This window comes from Anabrus simplex, chromosome 2 (assembly GCF_040414725.1).
Source record: "Anabrus simplex isolate iqAnaSimp1 chromosome 2, ASM4041472v1, whole genome shotgun sequence".
Taxonomy (NCBI): domain Eukaryota; kingdom Metazoa; phylum Arthropoda; class Insecta; order Orthoptera; family Tettigoniidae; genus Anabrus; species Anabrus simplex.
Genome location: NC_090266.1, coordinates 650,818,965 through 650,834,309, shown reverse-complemented (window position 1 = coordinate 650,834,309; position 15,345 = coordinate 650,818,965). Strand labels below are relative to the sequence as shown.

The 15,345-nt window shown below is 36.5% G+C and overlaps 1 protein-coding gene across 1 annotated transcript in view; it reads right to left on the bottom strand.

Moving 5' to 3' along the window:
• LOC136864312 (ER degradation-enhancing alpha-mannosidase-like protein 1) overlaps positions 1-15,345 on the bottom strand; it is a 305,977-nt gene that overhangs the window by 100,182 nt on the left and 190,450 nt on the right. Inside the window, exon 7 of the mRNA XM_067141129.2 lies at positions 8,675-8,845. Within this exon, the coding sequence (XP_066997230.2) occupies positions 8,675-8,845 (171 nt within the window). The remainder of the gene's footprint in view (positions 1-8,674; positions 8,846-15,345) is intronic.

The window sequence follows — 15,345 nt, the reverse complement described above, 5'->3', positions numbered from 1 at the left end:
AATAACCAAACTATATTAACGCAAGTTATAGAATTACTACAGACTTATAATGTAACTTATCTCCATACCTAGTACAAATAGGTCACTGTTTTCCAATCTGACAGTAGGCGATTTCATTTTAATGCATGTCAATTTAGTATTATCGACCAAACAAATGCACTAATCTTTAACGCCTAGTAGATATAAAAGTTTTTTAAAGATTGAAAATTGTTATCTGGATGCTCTATTAACATTTTGTAATATTTATAAAAACTGACAAAAGCTTTAACTTTAATTAAACAATTGTACAAAGTCATAATATGTCGCATAAAATATGCTACCAATTTTAATCTAAGGTTTTATGGTGTACACCAAAAATTTTAATAGTCATTGTAAGAATATGTTCATTTTATATATATATATATTTTGTTGTAAGTTATGTTAATATTGTACTTAGGCCTTGTCACTAAGTTTCCTATGGCTGATGATGGCATACAAATAGTGCCGAAACCGGTCCCAATGTTTGAAAGGTAATAAATTTGTGATGTGTTAATGACGTCACATTGTTTTTGTATTGAAAAGGTGGACATAACTATCCTCAATTTATAGTGTAAATGCTAGTAGCCAATCAGAGTGCTAGTAATTAAAAAGTTTAAACATTATGTTATAGATTGTAAATGCTGGTAGTTCTGTAAGATACTAGATGCTGTCCATCAGATGGTTGTACACATGGTGTAGCTGCTTTATAAGGGCTTGTGTCGTTATGACGCTGGTATTATTAACGGGTTGACAATTGAGTTGACTAGGATAATGCTTTCTCTTATTGACAAGGAAGACTGACTATGAAAGATATGAGAAGCTTTTTATTATTGAAGGAAATATTGACAAGTTTATCACAGCGACGAGTATATTTTGTGGTCATTGTCTACATATTTATTGAGTTTTTGTTTTTATATATTATAGCAGTAGTTTTAAGTATAATAGGACTTTATTTTATTACATATGATTTAGTACTTTTTATTAAGTGAGAGGTGTTTAATTTAAACAGATCTATTGTTATAACATTTTTATTTGATTGAATATCTTTATTGTTTATGAGGTTTGTGCTGTTTATTTTGTCTTTGGTGATTTTTTATAGTGAGGAATAATAATAATGTTATTTGTTTTACGTCCCACTAACTACTCTTTTAAGGTTTTCGGAGATGCCGAGGTGCCGGAATTTAGTCCCGCAGGAGTTCTTTTACGTGCCAGTAAATCTACCAACACGGGGCTGATGTATTTGAGCACCTTCAAATACCACCGGACTGAGCCAGGATCAAACCTGCCAAGTCGGGGTCAGAAGGCCAGTGCCTTAACCGTCTGAGCCACTCAGCCCGGCTATAGTGAGGAATATATGCACGGTGATTTATCAATGAATCTGTTTATTATTTTAGTTTTAATATTTGTTTTGTCTATAATGTTTTTGATTATTAGACCAAAGTTGATTAGTATGATATTAAGATGATGATGAACATTGTCTACTGTGACTTATATGGTGCAGTGATGTGGAAGGAACTTGTTTAAATTAATGACACGGACGCTTCTTAACTGTTACTTACGCCTGCCTATATTTATATCCATCCCTTTCAAAGGGAGTGATGGTTTGTAATGAAATGTATGAATGACTAGTGTGCTGCGATATTATTCTGCAGCACATCCATATTATTTTAAACCTATAATTTGTACATTGTGTATATATTGTCTTCTAACCCCTCGCTTATGCTCTCGTGTACTGCTCAAAGTTTGTGAATCAACGTTTGGAGCGAGTGATGTGACTGAGATGTGGCCATTGTATATACTGTGTACAAAATTACTTGTAATACCATGTGCCATAACCTCAACCAAGCAATGTTTCTGCGGGTCTGCTGAGAAAACATTAACCAGCTCTCCGCACTAGTAATGAACAACAGTGAGGTCCGGAAGCTAGAAAAGTCCTGTGGAAATAGAGTTAAAGATGCACTTAGTAAATAAATGCATCCCAAGTCTTGCAGAAACCGTAGGTAATAATCAGTGTTATTAACTCTGTTGCGAGAAAGTATGCCTGATGTAATAGTGTGTGCACAGTGAAGTATACATGACTAAGTATTGGGAACAGTGTTGTGGGAATGTGTCCCTGAGTTAATAATTTGTATACAGTGATATGTTAATGACGAGCTATCTCAATTATGATTTTTAGTAGAGTAAATTGAATTTAGCAGTCAACAATTTCTTTCATTAGTGGAGTCATACATGGCATTATACAATATTATTTTCAGGGATGAATGAGTGTTAAGTAAGGTTATACCAGCAGAACTGGATTCTCGTCAGCTCATAATCGAATGCCCTTGGATCAGGAAGAAGATTTTCATATTCAATTTTTTTTTTTTTTTTTTTTTGATATTTGCTTTACGTCGCACCGACACAGATAGGTCTTATGGCGACGATGGGATAGGCCTAGGAAGTGGAAGGAAGGGGCCGTGGCCTTAATTAAGGTACAGCCCCGGCATTTGCCTGGTGTGAAAAAGGGAAACCAGGGAAAACCATCTTCAGGGATGTCGACAGTGGGGCTCGAACCCACTATTTCCCGAATACTGGATACTGACTGGCCGCACTTAAGCGACTGCAGCTACCGACCTCGGTCTCAATTTTATTTTATCATTAAAGTAATTTTCATTCAGAATCTAATGAAATGGGAGGGGGGAATCCTTTTTCTCAGCAACCAATAAATTTAATCATTCATACAGTTTTTTTTTTTTTGTGAATTTCAGCAAGTTATAATTTGCACCACAACAGTGGAGTATGATAGTGTTAAATTACAATTGGTGCCCGAATTTGGGGCTCGAATGAGGTCTAAATCTGCTGTATAACCTAGGTATGCACAGGGGAACTACGTGCACTTGTGTTGAAGCAGTTAAAGATTACAAGAAGGAGTTGCAATGAGAGTAATAGTTTGTAATAGAGTGATAAATAAGTTACAAGATTGTGAGCAACTGCAACGTGACCTCGAAAATGTTGTGAGATGGACAGCAGGCAATGGTATGTTGATAAACGGGGCTAAAAGTCAGGTTGTGAGTTTCACAAATAGGAAAAGTCCTCTCAGTTTTAATTACTGCGTTGATGGGGTGAAAGTTCCTTTTGGGGATCATTGTAAGTATCTAGGTGTTAATACCGGTATAAGGAAAGATCTTCACTGGGGTAATCACATAAATGGGATTGTAAATAAAGGGTACCGATCTCTACACATGGTTATGAGGGTGTTTAGGGGTTATAGTAAGGATGTAAAGGAGAGTGCATATAAGTCTCTGGTAAGACCCCAACTAGAGTATGGTTCCAGTGTATGGGACCCTCACCAGGATTACCTGATTCAAGAACTGGAAAAAATCCAAAGAAAAGCAGCTCGATTTGTTCTGGGTGATTTCCAACAAAAGAGTAGCGTTACAAAAATGTTGCAATGTTTGGGTTGGGAAGAATTGAGAGAAAGAAGAAGAGCTGCTCGACTAAGTGGTATGTTCCGAGCTGTCAGCGGAGAGATGGCGTGGAATGACATTAGTAGACGAATAGGTTTGAATGGCGTTTATAAAAGTAGGAAAGATCACGATATGAAGATAAAGTTGGAATTCAAGAGGACAAACTGGGGCAAATATTCATTTATAGGAAGGGGAGTTAGGGATTGGAATAACTTACCAAGGGAGATGTTCAATAAATTTCCAATTTCTTTGAAATCATTTCGGAAAAGGCTAGGAAAGCAACAGATAGGGAATCTGCCACCTGGGCGACTGCCCTAAATGCAGATCAGTATTGATTGATTGATGATTGAAATTAAGGTGTAGAAGTGTACAGCAGAGTGTAGGGTGAAAGTAGTACAACTAAAAGTTTAACCACAAGTGCACAAAGTGTAGATAGTGATCAGAGATAAGCATTTGAGAAAACTGTTTCTGAATCTGCAGCAATGAAAGGAGGACAGGGAACTAGTAGGCAGGTGGAGAATATGTCTCACAGAACAGTGTGTGGTATTGTTGTAGGAGAAAATAAGGGAAATAGTAGTGAAGAAGTTCAAAGGGAGATGGGGGTAATAATGATCTTATGAAACTGTTATTAGAACAGATGAAGGAATTAGGGAGGAGTTCACAGGAAAATATCAAGAAATTAAGAGATGATATTAGTATGCAGGAGGAGGAATCGGGGGAAATATCAAGGAATTAAGGGACGATTTAAATGGTAAAATTAGTAGTCAGGGGAAGGAATTAAGTGGGCAAATTATAAGTCAAGGGAAAGAGTTTAGTAAAGAGACTGAGAATCAGCAGGAGGTGCAAAATTTAGCAGAACTGCTTACTGGGAAGATAGAAGAGAGATTTTCAAGTGTAAGTAAGGAACTGAAGGATCACAAAGTGGAAGTGGAAGAAAGATTGGACAAAATGGAAAAGAGGGTAGAAAAGTTAGGCAAAATAGAATCAAGGCAAGATGTGTTGGAAGAGAGAATATATATTTGCTATGAATTAGAAAGTTTATATATTTATTTAGACCAGACATATAATAAGGAACAGAATTTTAATGATGACATGGACAGAAAAAGCATGTTACATGAATTAACGCCAAAATTAGTAAAGACAGTTAGTTCAAATAAGTTTAGAATACCTAATATATTTAATTCTACATACTCTAGTGCTCCACCCATACCTACGGATATTAGGCCTACTTCCAGCAAAACAGATAACTCCGCCGCTTTGTCAGCCTCATCACAGTTGACTCCACCCATCCTCTCCTCCCTTCCACGCTCCCCTATTCATTCCCCTCCGAGTTCACTATCGCCTCTACAGCACAGTTATAACACAAGAGTCAGAGCCAACAGAAGGGCGGCTACCAACGCAACAGTAGATAGCAAATAACAGCTTTCAACAAACATGTAAGTCCTCATCTGTTCCTAACATCGTAAACAGATTTATCGCCTTGTGTTCAACTTCTTAATCTTTCCTTTCCTTCTCTTACAGAGAACATTTTCCAATATCTACTGACACTTCCTGACATGGTCTCAGTCAATTTTATTGCCTACCGGTGCTAAAGGCCCCTTCTGCAATAATTCAACTGATGCTTCAGTTTCACATTATGCTCACGATTTCATCAGCGTTCTTGAAGATGTTGTTTTTATGCTTGTTTGTCACGCCCTCATGTCGTTGGCATTATATCATTGTCACACTGTTTTTCCACTAAGATTTTTTTAATGAACCGTTTTAATGAGAAATTTTGTAACAGAATAAGTTTTAGTCTCTGACAAAATATTTGTATGGTTTAATCATTGACAGTGTTTCCATCAACATGTTTGTATAATGTATCATTTCTCACATTTTTATACACTGAATTTTAGTAACTGGCTAAACTTTTAGCTTCGATATTAATATAAGGTGTACTCTTGAAGTTTGTTTTTAGGCTGAAAATGCCCTGAATTGAGGGCGAAACATGTCTCATTTAACTGATAGTATGTTTATGTAACCACTATAAGTGGAAATTAATGTATTGATTAGGTGGATTAAAGATCACGTTTATTGTTTTTGAACTATAAATTTTCAATACGGACCAAAAATGAGATTTATAACATGTAAGTATGCGTTAGCCTGCTTATATCAGAAATTACATCATGACTGAAGGCAATGAATCATACAGTGACTACTTCAAGACAATAACCTGTATTTACGATATTTAAATAAAGGTACATATATCAAAGTGGAAAATTACTACATTACAGCTAATAGTAAAGTCTACCACAAAGATAACTAAATAGCAAAAGAAGATTAAGCATGGCATATTGGCACCAGAGTTAGTAATGTCTTCAAATGAAAGATATTAATATCAGAGATGATTGTAGACTAACAATTATACAGAATGAATGAGGAAATCTTCAATATTAAACTAATAACATGAAGCAGTCCATTAATAAACACACTCCAAGAAGGAGACATTAATTATATACACAGTGATCTACAAGAGCTGCCAACAAACTATACATAATTAAAGATGGATGATATATATATACACACTGGCAGACATTGTAAAAATTGTCATTGGTAACAACTGAATCTGAAAAAAAAAAGAATCAACAAAGAGAGGCAGTTTCTTCAGGGAGGATTTAATAATAAGAATGTTATTTTGTTTTACGTCCCACTAACTACTTTTACGGTTTTCAGAGTTCAGTGATGTTTTATAAGCTAAGAAACAAGTATTTAAAAAACAATCGGAGAGATTACTAACTCCCATTTAATAAGTCGCATTTCAACCCTAATAATAGGGAAATGATTTTATTGAACCTGCAGGCAATAAATACTTTTAATATTATAAAAGCTTTTGCGATGCCAGATTGAAGCTGTTGGTGGATTATCAATACATAGTAAATTTTTTATCATGAGTAACAAAAATTCTTCAGTTTTCATTCACATTTTTAAGATTAAAGGTGCCTTAGCCGAGAGGATGCTGTGAGAGCTATTGTGTTAGTCAAGCAAGGACGAAGCATTTGTTATACCATAAAAATGATAGGAGAATCATTTGGAAGTGTCCAGCATGCTTTGATACTATACTGTGAACCCGTTATCTATCAGAAACAAGCATCAAGCCATCGGAGGTCTCCAACTGCCAGTGATGACAGTTTCCTGGTCCTTCTGGTCTTGCGAGATTGCCACACTACCGCAGACTAGGCCAGAAATTATTTTCAGGCAGTAAGAAACATCATTGTAAGTGAACAGACTGTAAGATGAAGACTTCTAGAAGCCAATTTGAGGTCAAGATAATCCACAACTGGCATGCAGCCTACTTTCCAGCACGAAGCAGCATGATTACGATTTGCAGATCAATAATGAACTGGACTATGGAACAGTAGCCAACAGTGCTCTTCACAAGTCAGTAGTGATTTTGTCTCCAATCACCTGATGATACAGAGAAAGTACGAAGCAGGACAGGGAACTGATATTCATCCTGTAATATCTCCAAAAGTATGATTAGGTTGCTCCCCTCATGGTTTGGAGTTATCAGCTTTGAGATGCGAAGAGAACTTGTTACCAAGACGGATGTGCTCTGAACAAACACTGATACATTAAGGTGGTGTTAACAGATCTTGTAATCTCCTTTGCTCCATTTGTTGGCGGAAACTTCAGACAAACATGATAACGCCCACTCCCATATGGCTTGTTGCGAGTTCAAATTTCTTCATGATGTCAGGATACAAACCCTGAACTGGCAGCACATAGCCCAGGTCTCCATACTACTAAATACCAACAGCATGGAATATGCTTGGGAAAAATGTACACGTCAAAATGTTAACAACCTGAATGAAATGAGACCAGCACTATTGGAGGAGTGGATGTGAATACCCCAGAAAAGATTCCGGACTTTGTGGGTAGCATGCCATGGTGTATGCAGTCTCACATAGTTGCCAAGGGCGGAAGCACACAATACTAGTGTGAGGGAAGTGGTCAGTGACAACAAGAGAATGTTCAGTTGCAAGTTTGTGAATTAAGATAGCCAGTGTCCCTGTCATTCTAATCAGTGAAAATGCAAATATTTTCAGCTTTCTAAATAATGTCAAAATATTCTAAAATGAACTGAACACTGACCTTTGATGACATAAATAATGTGTTCAAGGCACAGCCAACAATGTGTGTTGCATAATCAATACAAAACAAGGTTTCAGGTAAATAAAAACATGAAAAAGAAATGATATGCTTTCTTTGGCACTCTGTATATAGCACATATGCCACCCTTCTTGTATAGTATACATTTTCTCTCAGATTTATTAGTAAAAGTAAAATACTTTCTCTCTTAAGTGTGTGTCATCATATAAGGTACACAATCACCAACTGAAAGGCCCTTACACACAGGTGTTTTCCTGTCGTCACTGTAGACTACAAAAATATGCTTCTTTGACTCTGGCCCGACCATTTCTGCAGTTCAGTTTGACTACATTTTGTGGCTAGGCCAACATCACAATGTGGTCCAGCCAACCTCACCGCATATTGAATAATTTTGTTCTGCAACTGGAACTTCGGTCATTCACAGTATGAATTCTGGCTGTACTTTTTTTGCTCATGCGATGGCACAGAAAAAGAAGGAGAAAAACGGGGTGAATGTGGTTACATCCAATTGTAGAAGCCTGGCTACAGTTTGGGCAGTTTCATTCTTTATATCACAAACTTAGCAATCATCCAGAGAAGTTTCTCCAGTTCTTCAGAATGTCAATGAGCTACTACAGGAAATTGGACCAATTATTTTAGGGAAAGATACTTTGATGAGGAGGGCCATATCAACATCATAACTGCCAGCAGGAACCTGTCGCCAAGCTGTGGCTAACATGTCGCCCGTGTGAAAAGGAAAGCGCTGCAATCGGGCTGTGGTCAATGGACGGGATTGGCTACAGGCGGCAACAGTGGTCCACGTGTGGTTGAGAAAGCGTTCGTCTGAAAAGGGGAAGTATTCTTCTCGTTGCATTATATGGTAACGACAAAGCGGCAACATCCGACCACGCATGAGCCATTTCTCACAGTCAACAACGACAACATGGAAACATTCGTATGTAAAGGCCCAAAGAATTAACACTATCACCACTTGAAAGAACTATCTGAACACAATTACCAAAATTTACAAAAAGAACAACATCTTAAACATTTCATTGACAAAAGCAAATCGGGAAACTCACCTGATACAGGAGGTATGTTGATTCTACCAACTCTGGTCGGAGGGGATAGAAAGCAACCTCAGCAGAAAGACGTTGCCAATTCCATCGCTCAGGAAGAACACCATACAGTTTCCATATTGAGTAATATAGAGCGTGAACACAAATAGCTTCCTCAATATCCCCATGTAACACCTGTAAAAGTAGCAGCAGTAGTAGTAGTAAATATCTCTTACAAATGTCCAGATATTAAACAAAGAAAGAGTAAGTAGTTCATTATGGATTTTTTAAAAGTCGATTGTTGTTATTGTTTCATTTAATTATTCGAAACATAGCAGTCAATAACTGTAATAGTTTTAGATTCCTTTGATACAGTGCAAATGACCCCGTGGCACTGCATGTCGTATACAATTCTTCATTCAGTACTGCAAGTGGCAGATGAACATCAATCAGTGAACACTGTGCCACACAGAAACTCAAAAATGCATTGACTGCTTATTGTCAGACAAGTTCTTCCAAAACATATGGGTTTTTTAAAGATTTGTTTTACTCAAAGCTGGGGAACTGCAGATCACTTTGGCAGAAGGAACATTCCATTTCGTATGGTTAAACATTTAAACTCAAATCAATAATATAATGTACTTCAGGCCCCATGGAATCATTTTACGACCCTAAGTCTTCTTGTGCACGAACCAAATGCAAAGCAAGAGTAAACAAAGTAATCTCCAACAGGTCACGAGAGGAACTGATACAACATCAAAGAACATCTTCGTATGTTACCCTACTTATTCATCAAACCATGGTCGCAAAAAATGTTCCCAATCTTATAGAGTTTTCTAACTAATAATGAGGTAAATATTCTTACAAAAGCAAATGATGCAGTGGAACATTGTACCAAGATAGCAGTGATCTGACATTGTGTGTAGTTAAAGTAATGGTAGAGCATGGTTTGCAACAGAATTTTTTTTCTTTGCCAGCACACAATAGAAACACACATTTTGGATGATTACGAAGTTGAGAAACACAATCATGTGTACCTCAAATTAAAGGAAAAATTGGAAAGGTGAATTATTGGTCTTGGTTGTGTTGCTTACATCCTTCCAAATTCCCTGCTATCTTCAATGAACTACTAGACACACGGTTTTCCCATACTTTCACTGTCCGAGTGGAGAGACTGAAATAACTTAGTGAGTTTGTTGGCCTGCAGTATAGAAATTCTTGCCCACACTAGGATTAGGTGCAGGGATGCAGTGGTGCCGGAACGGAGTCTGAAACATCTGGAAAAACGGAATGTAGTCTGAAACCTATTCCTCTTTAAATTGTTTTAAGTTTCTTTGTTTTATAGCACTTTAATATTTTAAATTTCCCACAGTATTTCAAAGGCCCTTCTGTAACAAATCACTACTGCCAACTGTATTTCTACTTACACTGTTTCATCAATCTCTGGAATGTGTGATATTGAATATTACCTACCTCAAATTTTTAAACTTGGCACTACTTTTAATTTTTAAATTAACAGAAAGAATTACTAGACATTTTCAGTAGTATTGTTTCTTTCTTTCTTTTTGTTTTATTCCTTGATCCTGCTTGGGTCAGTTTTTGCTTCTGGAAGTCTTGAGTCTTGGCCAAGTTTATAAAGTATATAAAAAGTTAACTTTATTAAACAGTGAATGTCTTTTTCACGAAGATGAAGAAGACCTAGTTCGATTATTTTAACGAATGGATCGACTGTAAGGAATATGGAGAATCTACTTGCAAAAAAATAACTTGGGAGATGATAGCTGCATGGTTATTGTAAGTGATTTAAGTTGAGATGCCAGTAGTAGTTCTACTAGTGCGCATCTGTAAGTGAAAGTTTGCCTTCACATCCAAAATACAGGACTGCTCAACAATCAGAAATCTTCTTGAATGCTTACCCTTTGCTAGTTATTGAAGATCAGAAAATTTGTTGTATGGTTGTTCAAAGGGACTGGAAATTTTTTGGTGTTGAAAGAGAATCAGAGCTCTATATTTCAAAAGAATAGAAAAACACTGAGGTTATGCATTATGGACAAGAAAGGAGAAGAAAATATTTTAATCATAAAAAGCCACGGCAAACAGAACAATCTCAGATAAAGTTAACCTTATAACTTCTTATTGGTCAACAACACAGTAAACAGCATGCAGATACCAATAAGGTTTTCCGTACAGCATACAGTGTAGCAAAAAATTGCATTTCACATAACAAATATCCTGATTTAAAGGATCTACAGGTAGTCAGTGAACTGGACAAGGGTATAGGCCTGCAGAGTCGCACATCAGCCTCTAGTATAATTAATTGTGTTAATATTATGCAAGGAAATATTTGTAGCTAATTCTAAATTGTCGGTTATTATAGCTGAATCAACATCATCAAAAATACTTTTAATAGTACCGGCATATATCCATGCATATTTCACTGGTGGTGAAACAATATTTTTCTTTAAATTGCCATACACTAATTCAAATCTGCTTCTTCTGAGGGTATAGTGAATACCCTTTTTAATTGATAAATTCTAGTGGCATCTCACATGAATTTTTAGCAAAAAATTTGATTGATGTACGTAAAGATGGTGCAAGTTCTATGATGGCTAAAAATCTGGTGCACTGAAATTACTGATTCTGAAGTATAGTACTATTATGAAGTGGTACAGTCTGTGTCATAGATTAGAAAAGTGTGTTGGTAAAACCATTATATGATAGTACATATATCACACCCTCGCATGGTATTCAGAAGTGAGAGATATTATTGTCATTATTCGTATTATTATCTCATTTGTATATTTATTCTTAATATTTTAAGCTGGAGGGTCTTTATATGTGATATGAGTAATTTGTTTTGTACAAGCAGATGGGAAAACAGTGCTATTTACAACTCAGAAAGTTTCTGTGAGTCATGTAGAACAGCCCAGAGTCCGATGATGCGGCCTGGTTGGTATTGTCTTGGCACCCGGAAGAGGTTCGAGGCATGGTCTTGGTATGGCAGGAGGATCTTCCACTCATGATTGGATGGCCAGTAGGGGAAAGCTGAGGTCTATATGGGCATGTGAGAAAACTGCAGAGGGGTTGACTTATGAAACTGTCGCCAGTGGTGACAAGTTCAGAACATGGATGTGATCATTTAATTCTTGTCCTATGCTAAAATTTTATAAAATTGCCATTGCAAAAACTAAGACATTTTTGAAGAAGTCAATGAAATATTTGTGTCTTTCTATGAATTTATGTAAACATTTTTTGTAAAACCGCCATTGCAAAAACTAAGACATTTTCGAAGAAGTCAATGAAACATTTGTGTTTTTTTTGTGAATTTATGTAAAAATATTGAAATTTTCAGGACTAATTAGAAAGAAATTTAATCATATTTATTTAATTATTATGGGTGTTGGAAGAAAGACATTTATTTTGGTATTGGAGATCTCATGTAGTGTGCTTGTTTTTACTTGCAATCTGTTAAACAACCTTTTGTATCACCCGGTATTAGCCACGTGGAGGCTTTGATAATTAAATCGCTGCATTTCGCAATCGAAACCTCTAGAATGTGTTGCTATATAAGGGTAAATTGTTTTAATTGGCTGGAATAACGACCTTTTTCAATGGCAAAAATTTCGGGTCTAATCGTAGTAAGCTTCCCTGATTGGCTGTTTGTGTGTTTCTCAATTTCCGGCCTTTGGCTCCTCGGTAGGAGCAGGGCTCTGGTCCACGTCTTTGGTTTTCGTACGTCCTCACGGTCGGACACACTTCGATGTGGTCCCGTCAGCGGCTCCAGTCACCTCTGGGTAAGCACGTTTCCTTTTCTTGAATTTTAACATGTAAATTTATTTGCTTCGGAGTTTACCTTAGACCCTGGTTTTCGCCATTTTGTTTTGTAATGCCTTAGCTTGTCAGCTAGGCGTATCCTTTCTTTTGCAGGCAATTCCCTTTCATTGACCTTTTTAATTGTGTAATGTAAAATTTAATTTTCCATCCGGGGTTGCCTCCCGTAGTCCTGCGTCAATTTAGTGTACGCCTTTTGAGTTATGCGTCTCTCGCTGATGCGTATTAGGAGGACAGCAACTCTAAAGGCCTCTGCATTAAATTTTGAATTCCTTTGTCATTTTCCTTGTAAATTATATGTAATATACTGTAAACCTCCTTTTCTATTGCCTTGTAAGATGGTTGTAATTATTTTTATATTCCCTGTTAAATTTTCCTTGTGAATTTCATTGCAAAAGTTGTGCTCATTTTCTTAAATGTAATCTTAATATTTTATTACAATTTTGGTTTTCTGAAGAACCATCGATAGGAACCTCGTGGTTCAATTCACCTTTGTTTTTCTTTATTGATCATGTTACTTTTTTTAATTTCTGTTATCCAACTATGTTAAAATTTCTTTATTTTTTAGTAAATGCAGACTGAAGGGTAACCGCTTGCACGTCTTTTTCCCTACAACGTCACATAAGATCACGTCCTCTTAGGGATTCCAGTCGGCTTCCTACATACTTCCTCTAGTTGTCATGTTGGTAATCCTACTTATCTTTACTACTAGCCATGTGTATGTTCTCGAAACCTGCGATGTTATAATTGGTATCTTATAGGTTGACATATGTTCCTTCAGGTTTGTTACTTTGATTATTACTTCATTACATTGATTTATATGTGCTTAAATTTAATGTGACCAGTGCCAAAGCAGGGGTTACATCTGAGGGGGGTGGGGTTACATTAAATTTAAGCACATATAAATCAAAGTAATAAAGTAATAATCAAAGTAACAAACCTGAAGGTACATATGTCAACCTATAAGATACCAATTATAACATCGCAGGTTTCGAGAACATACACATGGCTAGTAGTAAAGATAAGCAGGATTACCAACATGACAACTAGAGAAAGGATGTAGGAAGCGGATTGGAATTGAGGATGTGTTCTTATATGACGTTGAAGGGAAAAAGACTTTCAAGCAGTTACCCTTCAGTCTGCATTTACTAACAAAGATATTTTAACATAGTTCGGTAACAGAAATTTGAAAAAGATAACATGATCAATAAAGAAAAACAAAGGTGAATCGAACCACGAGGTTCCTATCGATGGTTCTTCAGAAAACCAAAATTGTAATAAAATATTAAGATTACATTTAAGAAAGTGAGCACAACTTTTGCAATGAAATCCACAAGCAAAATTTAACAGGGAATATAAAAATAATTACAACCATCTTACAAGGCAATAGAAAACCAATAGAAAAGGAGTTTTACAGATTATTACATATAATTTACAAGGAAAATGACAAAGGAATTTCAAATTTAATGCATAGGCCTTTAAAGTCGCTGTCCTCCTAATGCGCATCCGCAAGAGACGCATAACTCAAAAGGCGTACACTAAATTGACGCAGGACTACGGGAGGCAACCCCGGATGGAAAATTAAATTTTACATTACACAATTAAAAAGGTTAATAAAAGGGAATTGCCTCCAAAAGAAAGGATATGCCTAGCTGACGAGCTAAGGCATTACAAAATAAAACGACGAAAACCAGGGCCTAAGGTAAACTCCGAAGCAAATAAATTTACGTGTTAAAATTCAAGAAAAGGAAACGTGCTTACCCAGAGGTGACTGGAGCCGCTGACAAGACCACACTCGAAGTGCGTCTGACCGTGAGGACGTACGAAAACCAAAGACGCGGACCAGAGCCCTGCTCCTACCAAGGAGCCAAAGGCCGGAAACTGAGAAACACACAAACAGCCAATCAGGAAAGCTTACTACAATTAGACCCGAAATTTTTGCCAATGAAGAAAGTCATTATTCCGACCATTTAAAACAATTTACCCTTATATGGGCAACACATTCTAGAGGTTTTGATTGCGAAATGCAGTGATTTTGTTATCAAAGCCTCCACGTGGCAAATACAGGGTGACACAAAACAGATTTAACAGATTACAAGTTACAACAAGCACACTACATGAGATCTCCAATGCCAAAATAAACGTCTTTCTTCCAACACCCATAATGATTAACCTTCTTAGTGCCAGGCCCGGGTTCTCACAGTATGCCAAGAGTGCCAGACAGATTTAGAGAATTTTGCAGGTTCTCACTCTCTGGACTAAATAGTTCACAAATCTTATAACTATGACTTGAAATTTTTATTGAATGTTAACAAGAATACACTCTTATTGCTGAACTAAATTAAAACACTAAAATTCCCTTGGTTATTTTGAAAAAAAATATTTTCCAAACACTTTTTTTAAAACATCAAAATTTAAAAATCAGAAACAAAACAGAAAAAAAAAAACCCCAGAAAATTTAACTCAACGATATATATTGGTGACTTCTTTGCAATGTCCTATTTCAGATGAATAAACATTTAGAGTTTCACACTTTTATCTTGAGTATTTTAAGAGTTATGTACAGTGGTATCGTAATATACAATTGGCATGGCCAACAATGGGATCGAACCTGGCACATGGGTTGTAGTCAGGGTGACCAGATGGTGATAGATTATCATTGTTCACAAGATGAAAGAATCTCAAGATCAATTGGAATCTGTTTCTTGAGAACCTATTTCCAAACCATGGAATATAACGGGAGTTTTTTTACCCAATAAGAAAATATGCTCGGCCCTCTAGTTATACCCATTTCCAACAAAACAGCAATGAAAGCCTTCATTTCAATCAATGTAACAGGGCGCCACTGCTGTGCTCTGGCATGT